General features: G+C 64.8%; 4 protein-coding genes across 9 annotated transcripts; 3 read left to right on the top strand and 1 right to left on the bottom strand.

The window, feature by feature from the left end:
* Positions 1–172: 172 nt before the first annotated feature.
* KCNIP3 (potassium voltage-gated channel interacting protein 3) lies at positions 173–4,212 on the bottom strand. Of its 6 annotated transcripts, XM_040538532.1 has the most exons (8): positions 3,905–4,212; positions 2,354–2,478; positions 2,205–2,274; positions 2,040–2,110; positions 1,448–1,555; positions 1,170–1,274; positions 1,036–1,098; positions 262–841 (listed from the first exon to the last, which is right to left on the bottom strand). In XM_040538532.1, exons 1-8 carry the CDS (start codon positions 4,005–4,007, stop codon positions 794–796), a joined length of 693 nt encoding a protein of 230 aa, XP_040394466.1. In that variant the 5' UTR covers positions 4,008–4,212; the 3' UTR covers positions 262–793. The 6 variants fall into 6 exon arrangements, with proteins under 6 accessions (XP_040394462.1, XP_040394466.1, XP_040394465.1 ...); XM_040538531.1 differs by having other exon boundaries at positions 262–1,098; XM_040538529.1 differs by having other exon boundaries at positions 2,354–3,987.
* Positions 4,213–5,860: 1,648 nt separating this feature from the next.
* On the top strand, positions 5,861–6,948 carry LOC121060597 (cytochrome c oxidase subunit 5B, mitochondrial). The gene is made up of 4 exons (XM_040538525.1): positions 5,861–6,021; positions 6,121–6,194; positions 6,444–6,543; positions 6,656–6,948. The coding sequence occupies exons 1-4, from the start codon at positions 5,928–5,930 to the stop codon at positions 6,766–6,768; spliced, it is 381 nt and encodes a 126-aa protein (XP_040394459.1). The 5' UTR covers positions 5,861–5,927; the 3' UTR covers positions 6,769–6,948.
* Positions 6,949–8,196: 1,248 nt separating this feature from the next.
* Positions 8,197–10,677, top strand: PURB (purine rich element binding protein B). Its single transcript, XM_040538425.1, has one exon. The coding sequence runs from the start codon at positions 8,197–8,199 to the stop codon at positions 9,226–9,228; it is 1,032 nt and encodes a 343-aa protein (XP_040394359.1). The 3' UTR covers positions 9,229–10,677.
* A 5,467-nt stretch (positions 10,678–16,144) lies between these two features.
* LOC121060560 (histone H2A.V) lies at positions 16,145–21,543 on the top strand. The gene is made up of 5 exons (XM_040538465.1): positions 16,145–16,294; positions 19,487–19,564; positions 20,078–20,191; positions 20,563–20,692; positions 21,213–21,543. Exons 1-5 carry the CDS (start codon positions 16,292–16,294, stop codon positions 21,272–21,274), a joined length of 387 nt encoding a protein of 128 aa, XP_040394399.1. The 5' UTR covers positions 16,145–16,291; the 3' UTR covers positions 21,275–21,543.

Genomic DNA, 21,543 nt, shown 5'->3' with positions numbered 1-21,543 from the left:
CTGCTCCTTCTCCCTCTGCGCGCCCCTCCCCTTGCGCATGCGCAGTGCTGGAGCTGGGCTCCATGTTGGAGGCGGGCTCCATGGAGGGCAGGGGCCTTCCTCCTCCTCCTCCTCCTTCTCCTCCTCCTCTTCCTCCTCCTCCAATAAAATGGCCGTTCCCCACCCGCACAGGGACCCCCCTGTCACCCTTCCCAGCCAGCCCCGCTTTGGTGTAGGCGCCCACTTGCCAGCCCCATCTTTTGGGGGAAAACAGCCGGCAAATGGCTTCGCCTCCGTGTGTGAGCCGCCCCTGGTGGTGCTGGAGGGGTGCAGCTGGGTGTCGGGTCCCTCAGTCGTCACCGCTTGGTTTATTTAAAGTAAAAGGAAAAAAAAAAAAAAAACAATCCCAGCCCACGTGGATTTGAGGAGGGTTCCCACATTCAGCAGGATGTTTTGGGGTTTTTCGCCCTGCCCCATCCCCTCCCAGGGGCATTCCCCACCGCCCCCTCCCCAAAGTCACATTTTTTTTTTTTTTTAAGGAATCCTCGAGGTGTCCGTTTCTGTGCTGTGACAAGGTCTTCTGCACCGCTGGCCGTCCCCTGGGGCAGGGAGACCCTGGTTTGGGGAGTTCTGCCCCAAAAGTGGCTGGCAGGGGCGGCTCTGGCTGCTCAGGGGGACAAGCTGGCAACGTTCTCCTTGTTTTTAACGTTTCCTGCTTATTTTTAATGTTTCTTGCACCTCCAGCGTTATTAGCCTCGCACTGTGTCTTGAAGGGGCCAAAACCGTTCCTCCCCTGCGCCCCACGGCAGCGCCTCTAGATGGTGTTCTCGAAGATCTGCATGGAGCTCATGATGTCCTCGTCCTGGGAGGGGTGAGAGGGACAGGTCACAGCCCCCAGGCCCCCTGGTGGGACCAGCGCTTTTGTGTCCCCCCCAGGAAACCCCATGAGGTGCAGCCTCCTCTCCCCCCAAACCCACGGGGACGTCCCTTTGGAGGGGACGAGGACAGGGGGTGAGGAGGAGGAGGTGGCACCGAAGCCCCCCCCAGGTGCCCCACCTGCTGGCACGTCTCCAGGAACTCCTCGAAGGTCACCACGCCGTCCCCGTTCCTGTCCATCTTCTGCAAGGGAAGAGCTCAGCGGGGACGTCCCCGTCCCCGTTAGCGGCGTGCCGGGGGGAGGCCGGGCTCACCTGGAAGAAGAGCTCCACGTGCTCGGCGGGCGCGCTGTCCCTCGGGGCGGGCAGGGTGCAGCGCCCCATCATATCGTAGATGGACTTCATGATCTCCAGCATCTCCTGGGGAGGGCACAGAGCGGGGCCAGGGTGACAAAAAGCTCCCCAAACCCCCCAGTGCTCCTTCCCAAGGACACCTCCGTCCCCCAGCCCCATCTCCCTCAGCTTTGTCCCCCTCTGGACGTCCCCGTGGGTGCCACCACCCCTGCCAACCCCCTCCTCATCCCCCGGGGCACCTCCTTGGTGATGAAGCCGTCCTTATTAATGTCGTAGAGGTTGAAAGCCCAGTTCAGCTTCTCCTGCACCGTCCCCCGCAGCAAGACGGAGAGGCCGACGACAAAGTCCTGCCCGAGGGACAGTGGCCGTGAGCGGTCCCCGCACCGGGACACATCCCACCCGCAGGCGACCCCATTCCAGACCCCACAAAAGGCACCGCAGCGTGGCCATCGACCGCGGGGACTTTTCCTATCGATCCCGTTGCTATTCTCGCTCCTATCTATTTTTAATCGCCTGGGATGTGCCAGCCGCTGCCGCAGGCTCCCCGCAGCCCCCCGGCACCCGCCGGCGACGGGGCTGCGGATTTTTGGGGGGCACCGTTTCGACCGGCTGATCCCGACCGCGCAAAACCTCGCCGAGCCCCTGCCCGAGCATCCCTCCTCGCGCGTCCCTCCCCGTGATTCGTATCTGATGAATCACGCTGCTGGGCACGCTCGCATCGAGCCGAGCAGCCTCATCACCGCCGAGGGTGGTGGAACCGGTGTCCCCCTGCGGCACCGGCGTCCCCCCGTGGCACCAGCGTCCCCCCCGCGGTGCCGCCCCGCTGCTCACCTCGAAGCAGAGTGCCCCGCTGCCGTCGGCGTCGAAGGCGTTGAACAAGAAGTGAGCGTAGGCGCTGGCATCTGGGGAGGGGAGGCAGGTGAGGGGGGGGGTGAGGGAGCACCCCATTTTTTTTTTTTGGGGGGGGTGATGCCGCCCCGGGGCACCCCAACTCACCGCCCTGCGGGAAGAACTGCGCGTAGATGAGCGTGAAGGTCTCCTCGTCCACCCGGCCGCTGGGGCACTCCTGGGGGGGGGCAGAAGGGGCGCCAGGTGAGCCCCACGGGGCCGCGGCCGCTCTCCGAGACCCTTCCCCGGGCACTCACGCTCTTGAAGCCGCGGTAGAGGGACTGCAGCTCCTTCTTGGTGAACTTGGTCTGCGCCTGCAGCTGCTCCAGCCCCTCGGGTTGGTGCCGCACGGCCGAGAGCTCCAGGTCGCTGTCGCTGCTGTCTGCGGGGACGCGCGGGGCTGAGCGGGGCCCCCCCGGCATCCCCCTCACCGACAGCTTCGGGACTTTTTCGGGGGGTTTTGGGGCAGGCACCAGCTGGGTGGCTTTGGGGGTGAACGCCGGGCGCCCCGTGGTCCCCAGGGAGGGGACGCGATGGTGAGAAAATCGCGGCATCCCGCACCTTACCCGCCTGGACCTGGCCGCGCTCGGGAACAAACCAGGAATCCCCCAAACCTGGCAAAACCTGGCAGCTCTCCCCATCACGATGGGGAACTCACCCGGGGCGGCTCCATCTGCTGCGAGCTCCGGGTTTCACCGCCCGGGCGAGGAAACGGCTCCGTCAGCGCTCGGAGGGCTTCACGGGAGCTGCTGGACTGTGCCCGCTCCGGCAGCATGATCCCGGAGCATCCCAAAGCGTCCCGGAACATCTCAGATCATCCCCACATGTCCCAGAGCATCCCGGAGCATTCCCGGCCATCCCGGAGCATCCCAAACCATCCCGGTGCATCCCGTGCCCAGGCTCCCACCCGCACCACGGCCGCCTCTCGCGTCCTGCTCCCCCCGCCCCGGCTCTCTGCGCCCTCCGTGCTGCCGGAAGGTAATTAATAAATGATGCCTCGTTAATGTTTCCAGCCCAGGAAGCCCCCGTGGAGCCGTTCGATGCTGAGCGGGGACAGCAGGAACTTCGGGATGGGGAAGGTGGGATAGGGTTGGGGAGAGCCCCGGTCGTGCTGCGTGTCCCCAGACTGGGGGGGGACACCCTGGGGACCCCCATGGGCTGCCGTGGGGGTTACTGGGCTGCCGGGCTGGCGTTGGGGTGCAGAGGGGTGGTGTGGAGCCCCCCGTCCTCCTGGCTGGGGTGGGATCGGACCTGGGAGTCCTCAGACGGACGTTTTGGGGGGGGGTTTGAGGGGTCAGTGCGGGATTGGGGATCCTCAGCATCCCATCTCAGGGGGTTTTTAGGGGTTTCTGCAAGCTTGGTGGTCCCCATTCTGCTATCTCAGGGGGTTTCAGGGGTCGAGGTGGGCTTGGGGGGTCCCCAGCAACCCATTATGGGCAGGTTTGGGGATCAGAGGGGGCTTCCCCAGCACCCTGCCCCATGCGCTATAGGGGTGAGTACGGGCTTGGAGCTCCCCAGCACCCCACTCGGGAGGGTTTTGGGGGGCGGCGTGTGCTCGGAGCCCCCCAGCAGCCCATTTTGGGGTGCTCAAGGGGGAGACCAGGGCCACAGCGTGCTCATCGGGGCCGTGACGCGGCGGTGAAGGGCACCCCAAAACCTCCAGGGTCCACCATGGAGGTTCCCAGAGAGGCACCCACACCACCAGCAGCCCCTCCATGAGGAGCGTCCCCTGGGGTCACGTCCTCGCCGTGGGCACCCCAAAACCGAACCGCATCCAAACCTGGCCCGGGGAGGGGGCTGGGGGTTACCTTCTGCGGAGATGGGCTCCAGGATGCCGAACTGCTTGAGGACAGCGATGAAGAGGAGGATGACCACGGCCACGGCGCACAGCTCCATGCCCTGCATGGCCATGGCGGGCCGGGGGCACCCCGGGGTGGCGGCGGCAGCGGCGGCGCCTTCGGGTGCTGCGGCGGGGCCGTCCCCTGCCCTCCGCCCCCCCGGCCCTGCCCTCCTCCCTTGGCACGCGCCCACAGCTTCGGACACGGTGCTCGCCCTTTTTTCCAATAGTCTCTCGTTTTTTTTCCAATACTTTCTCCTTTTTTCCTGTAGTTTCTCCTTTTTTTTTTTCCAATAATTTCTCTTTTTTTTTTCTAATAGTTTCCCCTTTTTCCCAATACTTTCTCCTTTTTTTCCAACAGCTTCTCATTTTTTTCCAGTAATTTCTCATTATTTTCCAATATTTTATCATTCTCCCTACAGTTTCTCATTTTTTTCCAATACTTTCTCCTTTTTACCAATACTTTCACCTTTTTCCCCCACGTTCTTTTTCCAGTAATTTCTCCTTTTTTCCAACGTTTTCTTTTTTTTCAAGTTTCTCATTATTTTCCATATTTTCTGCCTTTTTCCAATATTTCCTCATTTTTTTCCAGCAGTTCCTCTTTTTTTTTTTCCCCCAATAACTCCTCCTTTTGTCCATGTTTCCTCCTTTATCCTGATATTTTCTCATTTTTTTCCCCAATATTTTCTCTTTTTTTTTTCCTTTCCCGATATTTTCTCTTTTTTTTTTTCTGTTTTTTTTTTTTTTTTTTTTTTAATTTTCTCCTTTTCCCCACACTTTCTCCTTTCTTCCTTCGACCCGAACAAAGCTGGAGGGCCAAACGGCTGCTACCTGTCTTCCCCCACGCATCACCCATGGGTGTCCCCTTTGCCCTGGCATCCCCCCCCCCATTAAAAACACGCCAAAAAAAGGTTCTTTCACCCCCCAACGGGCCGAGGCGGGCAGTAATTACCCCCCAGCAGGGTAATTAACAGCCCCCCCCACGGCCCCCATGGCTGCCAGCAGGCATCGATCCCCGCCTGCAGTATTACCAAGGGCGAGCCATTACCGCCGCTCCCGCGGGTGCGATGAGCACAGCCCGTGCTCAGCAGAGCGCGGCCGCCCCCGCCGCGGGGGCCAGGGCTTCGTGCCCCCACGGGACCCCCGAGGAGAAAGGGGGGGAGCCAACTTGGCAAGCGCCAACTTGCCAACACGCAATTAGCGCAGCGGTGGCTAACGAGCCCTGACGGGGGATCAATGGGGATGAGTAAGCAGTGCGGGGAGCGGCCGCTGGCACCCAGCCTGGGCTTTGCTGGGGGGTGGAAACTGAGGCATGGGGGGAATCTATGTTATGGGGGGAAACTGAGTTATGGGGTAACTGAGTTATGGGGGGAACTGAGTTATGGGGGGAAACTGAGTTATGGGGGGAAACTGAGTTATGGGGGGAACTGAGTTATGGGGGGAAACTGAGGCACAGGGGGAAACTGAGTTATGGGGGGAATCTATGTTATGGGGGGAACTGAGTTATGGGGGGAAACTGAGTTATGGGGGAAACTGAGTTATGGGGGGAAACTGAGGCACAGTGTGTTTGTGGGGACTTCAGCTCTGTCTGTCTGTCTGTCTGGCACCAGGACCATGCCACCACGTCACTAGGGTTATGGGGACATGTCCCCGTCGGCGCAGGGTGGCCATGATGTCCCCATGACCCAGGGGACACGTCCCCACTGCCATGGGGCCCGGCCCCAAGCAGGCCCACGGCCACCCTCTGCCCTCGCCCCCTCAGGGCCCGTTGCCAAGGCCAGGCCTCGTTGCTAGGGGCGTGGCCTCACCCACGAAGGGCGTGGCCAGTTGCGAGGGGCGTGTCCCGTTGCTAGGGGGCGTGGCCACAACATCAAGGGCGTGTCCAGGCGGGGCTCGTTGCCCCGGGCAACTCGCGCCCAGCGGCCACTTCCGCCGCGCCGCTACTTCCGCTTCCGCCGCCGCCGCCGGAAGTGCCGGGTGCCGCCGCCGCCGCCATGGCCTCAAGGTTACTGCGGGTGAGCGCGGCCCTGCGCCTCCTGCCCGCCGCCACCGCCCGCGCCGCGCCCGTCCGGCACCTCGCCGCGCCCGGTGAGCGGGGACCGGGACGGGAACCGGGAGGGAACGGGAACCGGGCGGGGGTGGGGGAGGCCGCGAGCTCCCGGTCTGACGGCGCCGCCCCTCCCGCAGGAGACCTCGCCAGCGACCAGGAGCAGGCGACGGGGCTGGAGCGGAAAGTGCTGGAGGCCATGAACAAGGGCCTGGTGAGCGGGGGGCGGGACCGGGACCGGGACCGGGACCGGGGGGGGGGGGCTGGGGCCGGTTTGGGGGGGGCCGGGACCGGTGGGTCGGGGGGGGGGCACGAGAGCGGGGGGACACCGTGATGTGGGGTGGGGGAGGGGGGGCGGAATGCCCGGGGGGGGGGTTCATGGGGCCGGGGGCTCACCCTTTGTCCCGGTGGCTCACCCTTTGTCCCCTCCCCCTCCATTTTTGTCCCCCCCACCCCACCCCAGGACCCCTACAGCATGTTCCGGCCCAAGCGCTACGCGGGGACCAAGGAAGACCCCAACCTCGTGCCCTCCATCGGCGACAAGCGCATCGTGGGCTGCGTCTGTAAGTCCCCCCCCCCTTCCTCATCCCTTTGTGTCCCCCCCCACCTCGTCCCCTTGTCCCTGTCCCCTTGTCCCTGTCCGTCCGTCCCAGCTGCTCTCTCCCCCCCCCCCAGGTGAAGAGGACAACAGCTGCGTCATCTGGTTCTGGCTGCACAAGGGGGAGGCGCAGCGCTGCCCCTCCTGCGGCGCCCACTACAAGCTGATCCCCCACGAGCTGCCCCACTGAGGGACCGGCCCAGGGGGGGCCGCACCGGACCTGCCTCAGCACCCTGAGGATGCCCCCCCCCCCCCCCCCCCCGCCCCGGCCCCAGCACCCATCTGGAGTTTTCGGAGCCGCGCCGTGCCCCCACGGCGCTTGTTGTGTTGTTTGTGTTCCCCCCTCGTATAAAAACGAGTTGTGTGTGGAGACCTGGCCCCGCTCATTCTGTACCAGGGGGCAGCACCCATGGGTGCGGTGCGGGAGGGTGCTGCAGGGTGTTGGGGTGGGGGCAGTGAGGGGGTGTCGCTCGCCTTTGGGTGCTCCCCCTGTGGTGGGGGTGGTGATGGAACGCCCCAGCTGCAAGGGGGAGGACGGGAAGGGCACCCTTGGGTGCTTGCTTGCGACCTGGAAGGTGACATTCGAGGTCGTGGGGTGGTGACACCACCGTCACTATCCCCAAACCCTTTTGGGAGGGGGGGGTGGAAGCGTGGGGGGGGGTCTCCTCAGCATCCCCCTGGTGGATCCCTGTGGAGGCTGTGGCTGTGCCGCTGCGTCACCAGCGCCCAGACCATGTCCTCCGCTGTCCCCTCCGTGGCGAGGCCGCCTCCCTGCAGGCGTTGTTTCAGCAGGGCGGCCCCCAAGGGGGACCCCCCCTGCTGGCCGCTCTCCTGGCCTTGGCAGAGGCGCTTCCCGGGGGGGGCGGTTTCCTCCAGCACCTTCCCAGGGAGGACGGAGGTGAGGCCGCCCTGTCCTCCACGGAGGTCACCGCGCTGTCCCCCAGGCCCGTGCCGCTCCTCCCAGCCTCCGGCAGGGGCCCAGGGCGGGGTGGAGCCGCGGGGCAGCACCGGGGCGGCCTCATCCCCGCGGGAGTCCCGGGGGCCTCCACCCAGCGCCCCCTGCCAGGGGCTCGCTGCGGCCCCGCTGCTCCCGGCGCTGTGCAGCCCCTGCCTGCGGGGCCTCCCCCCGGCCTCCGGGGCTGCAGAGGCCGGGTTCGGGCACCCAAGGGTGCGGCCGATGCAGGCCCAGGGGCTCCCAGGCGGGCTCCCCCCCGCGCTGTGCTCCCTGCCCGTGACGTCACGCGCGCCGCTGATGACGTCAGGCCGCCCCGCTTTGAGGCAGCGCGGGGCCTCCGCGGCGCCTCCTCCAATGGGAGCTGCCGGCGGGCGTGATTGACAGCGCGGAGGGGGCGGGACGGGGGCGGTGACGTCACGCCGGGGTTTAGGGGCGGGGCGAGGGCGGGGCCACGCGCGGGGGGCGGGGCCTCCCGGCGGCAGAGGGCGCGCGGGGACGCGGCGGGCGGAGCCGCTCCCCCCCTCCCCCCGCCCCCCCCGGTAGCACGTGAGGCGCGGCGGAGTGCGGCGGTGACGTCACCCCTGTCGCAGAGGGGCGGGGCCGCGCGCCGGAAGCGGGGCGGGCGGCGCGCGCGGAAGGGCCGGCGCGGGGCGGGCGGGCAAGATGGCGGACGGCGACAGCGGCAGCGAGCGCGGCGGCAGCGGCAGCGGCGGGGGGGGAGGCGGCGGAGGCTTCGCGGCGCCCCGGGGAGGAGGCGGAGGAGGGAGCGGGGCCGGCGGCGGGGGCGGCGGCGGGGCCGGCCCCGAGCAGGAGACGCAGGAGCTGGCGTCGAAGCGGCTGGACATCCAGAACAAGCGCTTCTACCTGGACGTGAAGCAGAACGCCAAGGGGCGCTTCCTCAAGATCGCCGAGGTGGGCGCCGGGGGCTCCAAGAGCCGCCTCACGCTCTCCATGGCCGTGGCCGCCGAGTTCCGCGACTACCTGGGCGACTTCATCGAGCACTACGCCCAGCTGGGGCCCTCCAGCCCCGAGCAGCTGGCGCAGGCCGCCGGCCCCGGCGGCGACGAGGGGAGCGGGCCCGGGCCACGGCGGGCCCTCAAGAGCGAGTTCCTGGTGCGGGAGAACCGCAAGTACTACCTGGACCTGAAGGAGAACCAGCGCGGGCGCTTCCTCCGCATCCGCCAGACCGTCAACCGCGGCCCCGGCGGGCCCGGGGGCTTTCCCGGCGGCCCCCCCGGGCTGCAGAGCGGGCAGACCATCGCGCTGCCCGCCCAGGGCCTGATCGAGTTCCGCGACGCCCTGGCCAAGCTGATCGACGACTACGGGGGCGAGGAGGACGAGCTGGGCGGCCCCGGGGGCGGCGGGCCGGGCGGCGGGGGGCTCTACGGGGAGCTGCCCGAGGGCACCTCCATCACCGTGGACTCCAAGCGCTTCTTCTTCGACGTGGGCTGCAACAAGTACGGCGTCTTCCTGCGGGTGAGCGAGGTGAAGCCGTCCTACCGCAACGCCATCACCGTCCCCTACAAGGCCTGGGCCAAGTTCGGCGGCGCCTTCTGCCGCTACGCCGAGGAGATGCGCGACATCCAGGAGCGCCAGCGGGACAAGCTCTACGACCGCCGCGCCGGGCCCCCTGGTCCCGGCAGCGGCAGCGGCGCTGGCGACGACTCCGACGGCGACGACGTGGACGACGACTGAGCCCCCGTCGCCAGCGCCCGCCGGCCTCCCCCCTCCTCTTCCCTCCCTGTCCTCCCCGGACCCCCCTTCCCCTCCTCGCCGCGACGGGGAGAAGGGGGCCCCGAGCCCGCCCCCGCCTCCAAGTCCCCCTCCCTGGCCCCCGGCTCCGCCGCCGGAGAGAGGAGAGAGAAACCGGCCCGACCGCAGCCACCGACCGCGTCCCTCCCTCCTCCGCGCACGCCCCGACCCGCGCCGCCGCCGCCGGGACGAGCGCCCGGACCCCCCCCCCCCCCCCCCCCACCTTTCATCCCCCACCCCCCGCCTGCTTCAGCCCGAGGACTCCGCGCTTTTTGGGGCCGGGGGCGCCCGGATCCTCTCTCCTCTCCCGTCCCGTCCCGACCCCCTCTGTCCGTGTCGGCGTCGTGCCCCCCGCCACCACCGAAACCAGCATCCCGGCGCCCCCCGGGGAGCCGCCGCACGCCGGAGCCGTCACCGCCGCCCGGGCCGGGGGGGAGCGAAGGAGCCGGCGAGCTTTCGGCAGCGAGATGCGATGTGGGGGGGCCGTCTCTGGACCAACGTCCATTGTCTGTTTTTTTTCTTCTTCTTTTTTTCTTTTTCTTTTTTTTTTCCTCTCCCCCTTTACAGAATCGTTTTGGTTTTTGGGATGCGAACTGTTAAAACTCCAGGCGCCTGAACTGGAACCCGTAACTGAGCTAGTGAAAAGCTGGCAGGTTTCTGAAGATAAAGGAACACTTCTCTTGTTTTGATTTTTTTGACAATTATTATTATTATTTTTTTTCCTCCTCCCTTCTTTTTAACATGGGGGTTGCAAAGAGAGGTAGGCTAGAGAAAAAGCAGGCACAAAGCACAAGGCAAGCTCGACGGATCGGCTGCTGCTCGCTGGAGATCTTCCCCTCCTCTCCAAATAAGGTGGGCTCGAGCGAGCGCCGGGTTGGCAGCGGGAAGGCCAGGCAGGATTACCCGGGCGGCCGCGAGCGGGGCCGCCGCCGTCGGATGGTTTTTTCAAGCCCTGGCTCGGCCGGGAGAGAGCGCGGAGGAGCGGCGGCCGCGCACGCGCGCGCGGGGGACTTGGAGGCCTCGGCGGGCACGCGCCCGCGCGACGCCGGCGACCTCAGGTGCAGAAAACCCAACCCGCGCGTCTTCGCCCGCGGCTTTTTAACACGAACTCGATGCGTTTCCTCAGTACCTCACGCCGTGTGAACGGCGGGGCCGGCGCCGGCCGGCTCGTTAGCGCGACGCAACCTGTGGGAGCTCCGACGAGCGCTGGGACCGCACACCCCGGCGGCCGGGGCGTTGGATTTTTTTTTTTCCCTCTTTTTTTTCCCTCTTTTTTTTACCACCTCGCCGTTTCACCAGAGACTGGCTCCTGCCAACGACTCGTCCAGCTGCTCCGGAATCAAAGTGGGGTCCTTTCAGCGATCACCTCTGTTATTAAATGGATTTTCACTCTCAAATGGTCTTTTTTTTTTAGCTAATCGGGTCAGTCCTGCCCCTCCAGAAAGGTATTTTTTTAGCCACGTTATCCTAGTAACTTTGAACTGAATGGGGAGCCCGCTGTTCATTCCAAAGTTTCAGGTATTACTGTGTGACACCTTCTAGAGTCTCTAGGACTTTTTAATTTTTTTCCTCTCATGATTTTTATTTTTTGGAAACTGTGCATGCCTGCCCTCTGAGCTGCCTTGTTAATTTATTGTGGCGATCCCTTCTGCTGGCGTCCCCCTCTCCGCGCTCTCTGTTCGCTCCGTATTTATTGGAAGGCGAGGAACGGCCCACGGCGACTCCCCGCGCGGCCCGACGGGGGGATCGGCTCCGTCCCCCGCCCCGAGCCACGGGGACGGCCCCGCGCGGCCGCCCGCCAGCCACCGCCGTCGCCTCTCGCCGCCCGATCCCGCCCTCCCGTTGTCCGTGGGTCTTTTTAAGGGATTTTTAACGAGAACTTTTTTCTTTTCCTTCCGTTTTTCCTGTTTTTAATTCTTCTCCGTCGCAAAGAACTCGGTTTCCTAAATCATAACGGGAGCAATAGTATTTCTCGATGTCCGAATCACATCCGTACACTTGTACTGTATTTTGTACTGTAAGGCAGCTGTTTCCAGTAATGTCCTGCTGTATTTACCGATGTGTTTTGTTCACACGCGTTCAGTTCTTTGCCGCGGAGAACGCAGCGCCGCGGGCCGGCGGCGAGGAGGAGGAGGAGGAGGCCGGAGGCGGCCACGGCCCCGCTCGCCGCCCAGGACGCCGGCTCCGCGCGCAGACCAGCATCTCGTTCCCTCGCTTCGGTGGTGATGGACTTTCTGTTGCTCAGCTGCTGTGAGCCAGTTTGGTTCTTGCAAAGATGCAGGCGGTACCTCTCCTTTTGAAGAGGATTATATATATATATATATAAATATATATATTCTTTCTTTCTTTCTTTTTTTTTTTTTTTTTTTGGCTGAAATTGCAGTAACTAGCCTTACCTTTCTACTCTGTGGTAGCGGCGCGGGCTTCGCGGGCCCGGCTACGCTGTCGATAGCTGCCTAGGAAACACGTGGAAGAGGCAAGAGGCAAATATCACGTACGCCAAAAAAAAAAAAAATGTCCAACCCACCGCCGCAGACGGCGTTCGCTTTGGCAACCGGAAACCTTTCTCCTGCCGGCGCCAGGCCGGCCGAGCGATGTATCTATGTACAGAAACCTTCCGCAGCTCCATTTGACCTTCCAGCACACAGGTGAGAAGAGCAGAGCGCGTCGGGGGAAGAAATCTCGCAGCAAAAAAAAAAAAAAAGAAAAAAAAAAAGGAAAAACAAAATGATTAACAAAAATCAGTTTTTTTTTTTTTTTTTTTTTAACCCTGCCAGCAGCCGGCCAGAGCGATTCGGAGAGGCGGGCGGGCGAGGAGGCGCTCCTCGTGGTGGGCTTCGGCGGCCGCTTCGTGCTCCGGGAGCTCGCTCCCGAAATCGTCCCCGTGGCGGAGGCGGCGCGCGGCGGGTCGGGCGGTTCGGCCGTTCGTACGGACACACGCACCCGTAGGGGTGCGCACAGGGGGCTGGGGTTTGTTTCTTTTTTCTTTACGGTTTGGATTCGGTAGAAAACGGGCAAAACGTTGTTTGTATTATTTTATTATTTTTTTTTCCGGAAGGGGGAAATCCCAAATTGGTGGAGCTTCCAGATTTCTGTTGCCCCAGAAGGGACGGTTTGAGAGCGCAACTCTATCAGAGCATCTGCTGTACAAAAGGCAATGTAAATCTTGTATAGCACCCCAAAAAAAAACTTCGTGTAAATACCCGAGACGTCTGGGCCGATCGCCCGGAGCCCGAGGCGGCCGCAGAGGGGTCCCTGTGGGGATCACCCCCCCCCAAAAAAACAAAAAACCAACCCCGCGGCTCCACTAAAGTCAAAACTGCTTCAATTTCCCCGCTCCCTCCTGAGAGAAAAGGAAAAACCACGGAGCGTCCCCGCCACACTCCCGGCCGCACAGGGCGACGGGCGCACGAGGCTGGCGGCCGCGATCCCCTCATCGAGCGGCCCTCGGATGACTCGCGAGGACGGGAGCGAGCGAGCCGCCGAGCTGCTCCGCTCTCCGGGGAGGGGCGGTTCCTCTCGTTGGCGAGAGCCTCGCCAACTTCTCTTTTAGAAAAGAAAAAAAAAAAGAAAAAAGCAAAAAAAAAAAAAAAAAAAAAAAAGAACCGTGAGCGAGTGATGACGGTACTTCAGCCGATGCACAAAGGAATCTCTCAGCAGATATTCGCCCGAGGAGCGTGGCCTCGGCTCGCGCCGCGGGGCCGGGAGCGGTTTCCCGACGGGAAAGGCGTGCGGGGTTCCAACGGGAGCGCGAGGCGTGCCGCGAGGACGAGGCTGTGGGAGGAAGGCTCCCTCGTCTTCCTCCCGGAGCCGGATGGCTCGGTCAGGCAGCGCGGTGTGCGAGCTCGGGGTTTGTGTTGGCGTAAGCTCCCGGCGCGCGCCGGGACCTCCCGTCCGGCTTCTGCCCCGCTGGGGAGCGGCGCTCGGGAAGGCACCCGCTGGGACGGACGGGAGCGGGCGCGCGGAGAGCCGGGAGAGAGGGCGACAGAGGCCGGCGGGCTCGCGGCCCCCGCCGAGCTCTCCCCGCGCCCGGGGCAGCGCGGTTCGGGGAGCTGGCGGTGACGCTGGCGGCCGCGAGGCTCGAGGCCGCGCGTTACCGGCCTCGAAAATGCGGCGTGGAGGCACGAGGCCGCCGGAGGGGACGAGCGCGGGTCTGTCCTGCACGCGGCGCGGTGAACGGTGAGCGCTCTCGTCCCCGGCACGCGGTCATCCCGCGCCCAGGGCAGAGCTGAGGAGGTGGAACGTCGGCGCAGGGCGGGCGAGGCAGATACTCCGCAAGAGCTGGAGGCAGAAAGCGGGGGAGAGAGAGAAAGAGGGAGAGAGAGAGGGAGAGGCGCCAGGGCCGGGCCTGGCTTCCGCAATATCTGCTGAGAGACCAAAACGTTCACCCCGAAGTACCTTGACGAAAGAAGAAAGTTTTATTCCTCTTATTTTTTTAATGAAAGAAAAAAAAAATAAAGCAAACCATGCACTTTACGCGGCCCAGCGCGGGGCTGCCGGCGCCCGGAGGGGCCCCGTCCCCCTCTCCCACGGCAGCGGGGCCGATTCTCATTCCCTTCCTCTGCGGCCGGCGGGGCGGCTTCGGGAGGCGCCGGGGAGCGGCCGGCGGTTGCCGAAGGCAGGTCCTGGATTTACCACTAGCAAAGATGACGCCCGACGTGACGAACTCCTCATGCTAGCGAGCACTCCTTACCGTAGCAGATTTTTGCAAATGGAGTTTTACAGTCTATATTTAAAGAATTGTATGTTTGTAACAAATAAAAAGTATGCGGAAAAGTGAATGAAAAAAACCCACCCGGCCTCCGTCTCGCTCTTTTGGGGGGGGGGGGGTTGGGGGTGGGAGTGAGGGGCTCCTGATTGCTGTGGGGTGCCTGGTGCCAGCGGAAGCGCCCCGACGGCCGCCTCGTCCCCGAGCTGGGCTCTGGGGGCAGCGCAGCCCCTTGGGGGGCCCCCCCCCCCGAGGCGTGGGGACAGCTGGGGTGGGCTGCGGGGGGGGGTTAGGCGCATCGCGTGCAGCTGGCGGGCGCAAGTGCGAGGAATCGCCCCCGTCGAGGGAGGGGGAGGGCAAAAAGGGTTTGGCGCAAAGCTTGGTGCATACGTGTGGCACGTGCGGGTGCCCACGGCTGTGCTCCCCCCCCCCCCCTCCGTTTTCGCCCCCCCACCCCCACCCCAGCAGCGCTGCAGCCCACGCCGGGCCCGCGCACGGTGACGCAGGCGCCGCAGCCCGCGCCGCATTTAGCTCTGCGGCTCCCTGCGGGCGCGGGCTCATCTGAGGACACGGGCAGCAGCCGCCTGCGCACTGAGAGCCGCGGCCGTCACCGCCGCCGCCACCGCCGCACGCAGCCCCCCGGGCTCGGGGACCTGGCGTGACCCCGTCCACAGAGCCGGATCCGTGCTGGTGCCTCGTAAAAAGGAAGCGGTGGCGTCCCCCCCCCCCCGGGTGCCAGCTGCTCCGGTGGGGGCCGGGGGAGGCTGCGGGGGGCTGTGGCGAGCCCCAGGGACAGCTGTGGGGGCCGCAGGCGCCGGCAGCAGTTGTTGTCTGCGGGGCAGGTGCAGGCAGTGGGGTTGGGGGGGGGGGGCAGATCCGCTGCTGAGCCCCCCCCACGCACCCCAAAAATGCTGTGGGTGCATTAAGAGGCATGATGCTTAGTGCTTGGGGGGGGGGGGGGGAACTGAGGCATAAGGGGGCCTCTCCTTCTCCTATTCCTCCTCCTCCTCCCCGGCCCAGGCTCCCCTACCTCTCCCCCATCCTCCCTGGCAGTGTCCGTCCTGCACATCCTGGGGAGGCAGCCGGGGCGCCCCCTCTCGTGAGGGCAGGTCCGGCTCCGCAGCTCTTTCCATGGGGGATTTTTGCCTCTTTCCATTTTTCTTTTTTCCCGTTTGGAGAATTCACAGCCACAGCCAGCCCGACGCAGAGCTCCTCTGCACAGGGGCCTGTGCTGCGCTCCCGACGCAGCTTTCACGCGATCCCAAGTCCTGCTCGCTAAAATCCAAATTTCCCCACAAAATTCCCCTCCCTGGCTCTCGGTGCGTGCCCGGAGCTTGGCTTCGCAACGGAACAGGGAAGTCTTTTTTCCCCCCCTACCATCACAGCCACCCCAACGACCTGCAGCGGCTCCCGGGAGGAATTTTGGGGCTTTTTCCGCACTGATCCCGGCCGTTAGCAGCGACCTTCCCCTCTGAGCCCCCTGGGCGAAAAGCCGCCCCTCAGCACCCCAGCCCCGACCGAAACCCGCACCGGGGGGGGGGGGGCACCGGGGCCACCCCAGCCCCACCGTGCTCCCCTTTAGGGCATCACCGGCTTTTACTGGGGGAATTTCCTGCGAAAAAAAATAAAAAAACACCACACAAGGGCGCCCCCTCGGCGTCCCGGGGGTGAATTCCCCTCAGGCCGGGCTGGGAGCCGCGGCCTCTCCTCACGGGGGCGGCGCTGGGGCCCCTCAAGGGGACGGGCGGGCGGACAGACGACGGCCACGGGGCCTGGATCACGACCGGGGCCCTCCAGAGGCCGCCCCCGCTGCCCGGTTCCCGTCCCCGGTTCCCCTCAGGGCCCCGCAGCCGCCCCCTCCCCCCCCCCCCAAACAAACAACCCGGGGGGCGGGGAGAGAGAATGGGCGGGAAAGCCTCCTCTCCCCTCCCATTGGCTCCGCCGCATGTCTATCCTCCCAACCCCGCCTCCCTCAGCGGGATCGGCTCTTCCTATTGGCTCTCCGACACGTCACTCCCCCGCGCCGCCCCCTCCCCTCAGCCCTGCGTGCCGTGTGCAAAGCTAAAAAAAAAAAAACCCCACCGGCCGTTAAACGGGTCGAGGGGCGGGGCCAGCGGAGGGAGCTGGTCGGGAGGGGGTAGCAAGAAGCCGCTCGCCGATTGGTCCGAGCGGGCCGTTCAAATAAGCACGGCGCGCCGTGATTGGCTGCGGGGGTCTCGGCGGCGGGCGTCGCGCTCGGGCGGGTCATTGTCTGGCGGCTCCTGAGGCGGCTCCAGCGCGGACTCGGGCGGCGGCACCATGGTGAGGGGCGACGGCGGCCCCCGGGCTCGGCCCGTTCCCGGGGGACCCGGGGACGTTCCGGTGGGCCCGGGGGTGGCGGGGGGTGGACCGGGGAGGAGCCGCGGGGGGACCGGGGCCGGGGCCGGGGCCGGGGCCGGGCCTTGTCGGGGGGCCCCGGCCCTGTCAGGAGGCCCCGGGCCCTGTCACGACCTCCGGGCTCTGTCCCCGGTCCCGTTGTCGCTCGCAGCGCCCCCGGTCCCCTCCCGGTTGGAGTCGCGGGGACGCCGGCCCGGCGGCGGCCTGCCCCGTGGTACCGCACGGGTTCCTGGCAGCTCCCAGCCCCCCGCGGTCCCGTGAAGAGGCCCCGCGCGGTGCCCCCGGGCTCCCCCGGGGCCGCGTCACACCGGGGGGTGAACGGGGCAGCCCCGGCCCTGCCGCCCCCGCTGGTTGCCGGGGTTTGGGCTCCTTCGTTCTCCGCGGGGGCTTCCTGAGGGGGGGGCGGGGAGGGTTGGGGAAGGCAGCCGGGGGTTTAACCCCCTGCGGCACCTGAAACTCGTGGGGAAGGTCCCGCTTCTGCTGCTCCCGGTGCTTGTTTACTCCCCGTGGGGCCGTGCTGCTGCCGGGTTAGGGCCCGGCTGCCGGAGCTCGCGCTGGGCGTCAGGGTTTTGGCTCTTCCCGAAGCACACGCAGGGGTGGCAGCTCCGGGCTGGAGGTTGCCAACCTGGGTTTTTTTTTTCCTCCCTTTCCGCCTCTCGGTGCCGGGGTCTGTAACTTAGAGTGAGCGGCTTAGGCTAAGGAGGAGCCTGCGCTGGCTGAGCTGGAAGTGCCGGGTGAAATTATGCAACCCTCGCCTCCCTGCGCTGCTGGGCGCCCTGTAACCGGTGGCTGCGGACGAGAAGCTTGTTCTTTTGGCAAGTTTAGGTAGGGGAACGTGCTCTGAGAACGGCTCAGTGCGGCATCGGCAGGGAGAGCTGTGGGGCCGGGTGTCACACGGGCGCTGTCAGTAAACACCACCGGTGGTGCTGCGAAACCAAGCTGAGAACGGCAGCCAAAGTTTGTTTTTCTCCTTGAAAACGCAACCGTGGAGGCACACGTTTGTAGAAGGGATGGCAGCAGCTCCCTGCTGCCTCAGAAACAGAGCGAGGTGCGTGGGGGCTCCCAGCGAGTGGCTCCCTGGGGCGACAGGGACCTGTGTACCCTCCCCCTGCTCGCTGGGGGAGTGAAGCTGCTGGGGCCAGGGCTCGTCCTGGATTTAACGGGTCCTGACTCCTCTGAAGAGAAAGGCAGTGGTGATAGATTTAATTAATCTGGTTCTCTGCTAGTAAACTAGCGAGGCTGCGTTCCCCACTTTGCTCCTGCGCTGGGTGATGAGTGCTGCGGCCTTCCGCGGAGCTTTTCCTCAGGAAAACTCCAGGGTTCAGGGATGTCGATGGCCAGCGTGTTCCCCCCAGATGGGCAGGGGCTGCCAGCTCGACCTGGTTTGCTTGGGGTGAGGGACTCAAGTGAAAGCCGAACGCACCGCAGGTGTTAATGCCTGGGATTTTCTGGACAGTGCGTGCCAGGCAGCGTAACCTGCCAGCCTCCTCCGGCCTCGCTTCCTGAGCAGAGGAAGAAATCCCCGGGCTCAGGAGGAAGGCTGCGATGAGCTGCGATGGTGGGCAGCTGGCGCGAGGCTTCTCCTCCCCGGGATGGGGACAGCTCGGGACTCGTGGCCCCTCGTGTCCGACCCCTTCCCCTCCTGCTCGAATAATGAGCGAGCAGGAAGCTGCCAGCTGGGGGACCCGACAGGGAAGTCGCGACGCTGGCCAATAAAAGCTCGCAGTGCGAGCACCCAGTGCTCTTTTCCAAAGCTGCCTCGCCAGGAAAGAGAAGTCCAGCCGAAAATATCCTTCCCTGAGTCTTCTGCGCCAAGTTTGGAGGCCTTGCACCGACACGAGGAGCTCCGCTTCCTGCTCGGGGTTCCCAGAGCCGCACCAGCGAGGGGATCCTCAAGTGTGGCGCCTCAAAATGCTTCGCACGGGTCTCCCTGAGCTCCCTCGGTGTAAGGAATCTCGCTCTCGCTGCCCTCCCGAAGGAACCGGAGCTGGCCGCTCCCCGAGGAAGCCCCGTTTCGGTGCCGGCTGCCAAAACGCCGCGCGCTTGCCAGGTGCCAGCTTTCCCTGAGCAGGGAGGAGCGGCCGTGGCCTCCTGCTTCACGCTGCAGGAAGCTGGCCCGGCTCCGCCACCTCGCCCAGCACCGCTCCGCTTCCAAATTAAACACCTTCCCCGTGCAGCTTGGCGTGCGTCTCTGTGCTCTGTGCTGGAGCCCAAAGGGAGCCGCTCTGCGGGGTGGTGGAACCGGGCTGCTCTGACGCCGGCCTCGCTGCGCGGGGACACGGACCTCGAGTGTGCCGCACAGCGAAGCCTTTCCCGTGGTAAGGCAGCACCTTGTTGCGGGGATTTGCGTGCCCAGTTAGCGTTACCTTCGTCTCCTGGGGCGCTCCGGATCCTGTGGCCGCTTCTGGCAGAGCGGGGCGGGCGGCTGCTGGCTGGCCACAGCTCGGTTGCAGCCAGCCCTGCTCCCATCCTTTCTCAGAATGGGATGGCGTTGGGGTCAGGACGGCCCGGCCTGCCCTCACCTTAACTAAAAATTGCCTCCCCTGCGCCCCTCACAGCCTCCGGGAGGCTCTTCCCGTCAAAATTAGCGACTTCAGGCTTTAATTAGCGCCTCGCTCCCGTGATCCTGTTTAGGCGGATGTGAGAGAGCTGCCCGCATGTGGCCGGTTCCTCCTCGTTCACCCCCTGGCTCCCAGAGCCGCGCTCGGGGCTTTGCAGGGCGCCTGTGGCAGGGAGAAGCTCCAAGGAGAAGGGATCGCCCTGGAAACGCGCAGTGCTGAGCCGCGAATGCTGGCGTTCAGAAAGGTGCTGCTGCGTGCCTGACAGGAACCGACCCCAAATCCTAGATTTTTCCCAGCTGCTGCTGCGGAACAACAACTGCTCTCTGCTGGTTTTCCCCCGTTTGCCGCCTTCTGGGAAAAGAATGGAACTAGCGGTAACAGGAAACGTGAAAATTCCGCTCGCCTGGTAGCGGAAACGTGCCCGGGGCCGCTCTGAAAGCAGCGGGCCCGGCAGCAAGCGCGGAAAATTATCCCGGGGTGGGGGGCGAGAACCGAGGTGGCTTCGTCAGCGAGCGCGCTCGCAGGGGCAGGACTAACGAGGGCTCTGTCTCCGCAGGCTGGAGGTAAAGCTGGCAAGGACAGCGGCAAGGCCAAGGCCAAGGCGGTGTCCCGCTCCCAGAGAGCCGGGCTGCAGGTAACGTGCGGCCGCCTCGCGGTCCCGGGCTGTGAAACATCGCGGAGGTAACGAACCTCCCGCGTCCAAGGGGCGGGGTGCCGCAGCCCCTTTTTTGTTTTCCCCTGTTTTATCACAACGACGGCGGGGGGGTGCCGCTGTTGTCGTTTCTTCCAGCGCCGCCCTGGCTGTGGCGGGGTGGGGAGGCCCTCACGGGGCGGGGGCGCTCGTTCCCGGCTCTCAGCGGGAAGGATCCGTCCCGGGGCTGGCCTGGAAGGCTTTGGGGGTCGTGGGGTACCATAGCGAGCGCGTGGGGGGGGCTCTGCTGGTCCTTTCACCCAGTTCTGTGCCCCTCTCCCCTGCGCGCAGCGCTCCTCGTCGTTAAATGGGGGCTAAAATTTATCTCGGTGTAGGAACTCTGTCCCGGGGCGGGGTCTGGGGGAAAGTGGCCCTGGTGCAGCCCGGTACCGGCACGCACACGGGGCAGGGATCCAGTACCTGGTGCTCACCCCGTCTCCGTTGCTTCCTCTCCAGTTCCCGGTGGGCCGCATCCACAGGCACTTGAAGACGCGCACCACGAGCCACGGGCGGGTGGGCGCCACCGCCGCGGTGTACAGCGCGGCCATCCTCGAGTACCTCACTGCCGAGGTGAGGACGCGGCGGCCGCTCGCCTTCCGAGAGCCGGCCGACCTGTGAGGGCGTTTAATCCCAAGCCGTCGGGTTTTGTCCTGCTTTTATTCCCCGTCAATTCTTCTGTTGCGCTGATTTTAGTTTTGGGAAGGCGGCTGGGGTTCCCGCTGGGTTTGTAACGGGGGGGGGGGAGGGGAAAAAAAAAATCGGGAAGATTTTTCTGGAAAAACTTCTGGTGACACGGGGACGGGCGGGCGCGGTGCCAGTGCTCCGCACGCCCGCCGGCTCCAGGAAGAGGGAAGAGCTTTCGGCTCCTCCTGGCCCTTGGAGGTGCTCTGAGCCCCCTCTGAGCCTCCCCGAGGCTCACGGCGCTGCTGGTCTCTCGCCAGGTGCTGGAGCTGGCAGGCAACGCTTCGAAGGATCTCAAGGTAAAGCGGATCACTCCCCGGCACTTGCAGCTCGCCATCCGCGGCGACGAAGAGCTGGACTCCCTCATCAAAGCCACCATTGCTGGGGGAGGTAAGCGGGGCCGCGGGGCTCCTCCGCTCCTTCCCCTGGCCGTGCGGAGAGGCAGGAGGGTGATTTGGGGCGGAATTCAGCCCGCTTAGCCAGCGCGGTCGCTTTGGGCTGGAATTGGCAGCGACGGGCGGCGCTGGGGAGCTACTAAGAGCTCGCCCCTCAGCTCCGGGCTTCCTCGCTGCTGCTCCTCACGGGCTGTTGGATTGGTTTTTTGTTTTTTTTTCCCATCCGGGCTTTCCCAGGTGCGTGGCGAGCGGCGTGCCTGCCCCGCTGCGTGCCGGGCGGGGTCCACGATCTGCTGAGATCCTCGCACCACCTCTCTGAGAGGCTTCTGCTGGGGCAGCCTCGCTCCTTCCCGAAGCGTGGGCCTCAGCGCTCAGCTTCTCTCCCCCCAAACCCCGCGTCCTTTAGCGCGGGGGGAGCTGCCTCCCCCTCCAGGACAGCAGATTTATGGCAGGACGGGAGGGAAGAGGAAATTCCCGGCGGCTAAGCACGTCGTGACGAGTTGTTCTCCCCGCAGGCGTGATCCCCCACATCCACAAGTCTCTGATCGGGAAGAAGGGACAGCAGAAAACCGCGTAAAGGAGTCGTAACCAGCCCGCGTCCTCCCTGTCGTGCTGTAACCGGGACAGAAGAAAGCCGGGGATATGTGGAATTTTTTTTTAAGGAATAGTTCGATGGAAGAGCATAGACAATTGACTGTAGACAGGAGCAAACATTTGTATGGTCTTTAGGTTCAAAGTTTGACAAAAAGTTACCTTGTCACGTGCGGCGATTCGTGTGTTGATTGGCTAGGTTTCTCCCGTGTGTTTTATACAAAAATGGAACGGAATAAACCATTTTTTACAAAA

This window comes from Cygnus olor, chromosome 27 (assembly GCF_009769625.2).
Source record: "Cygnus olor isolate bCygOlo1 chromosome 27, bCygOlo1.pri.v2, whole genome shotgun sequence".
Classification (NCBI taxonomy): domain Eukaryota; kingdom Metazoa; phylum Chordata; class Aves; order Anseriformes; family Anatidae; genus Cygnus; species Cygnus olor.
The sequence above is the reverse complement of the archived record's forward strand: the minus strand, read 5'-3'. Positions and strand labels throughout refer to the sequence as shown.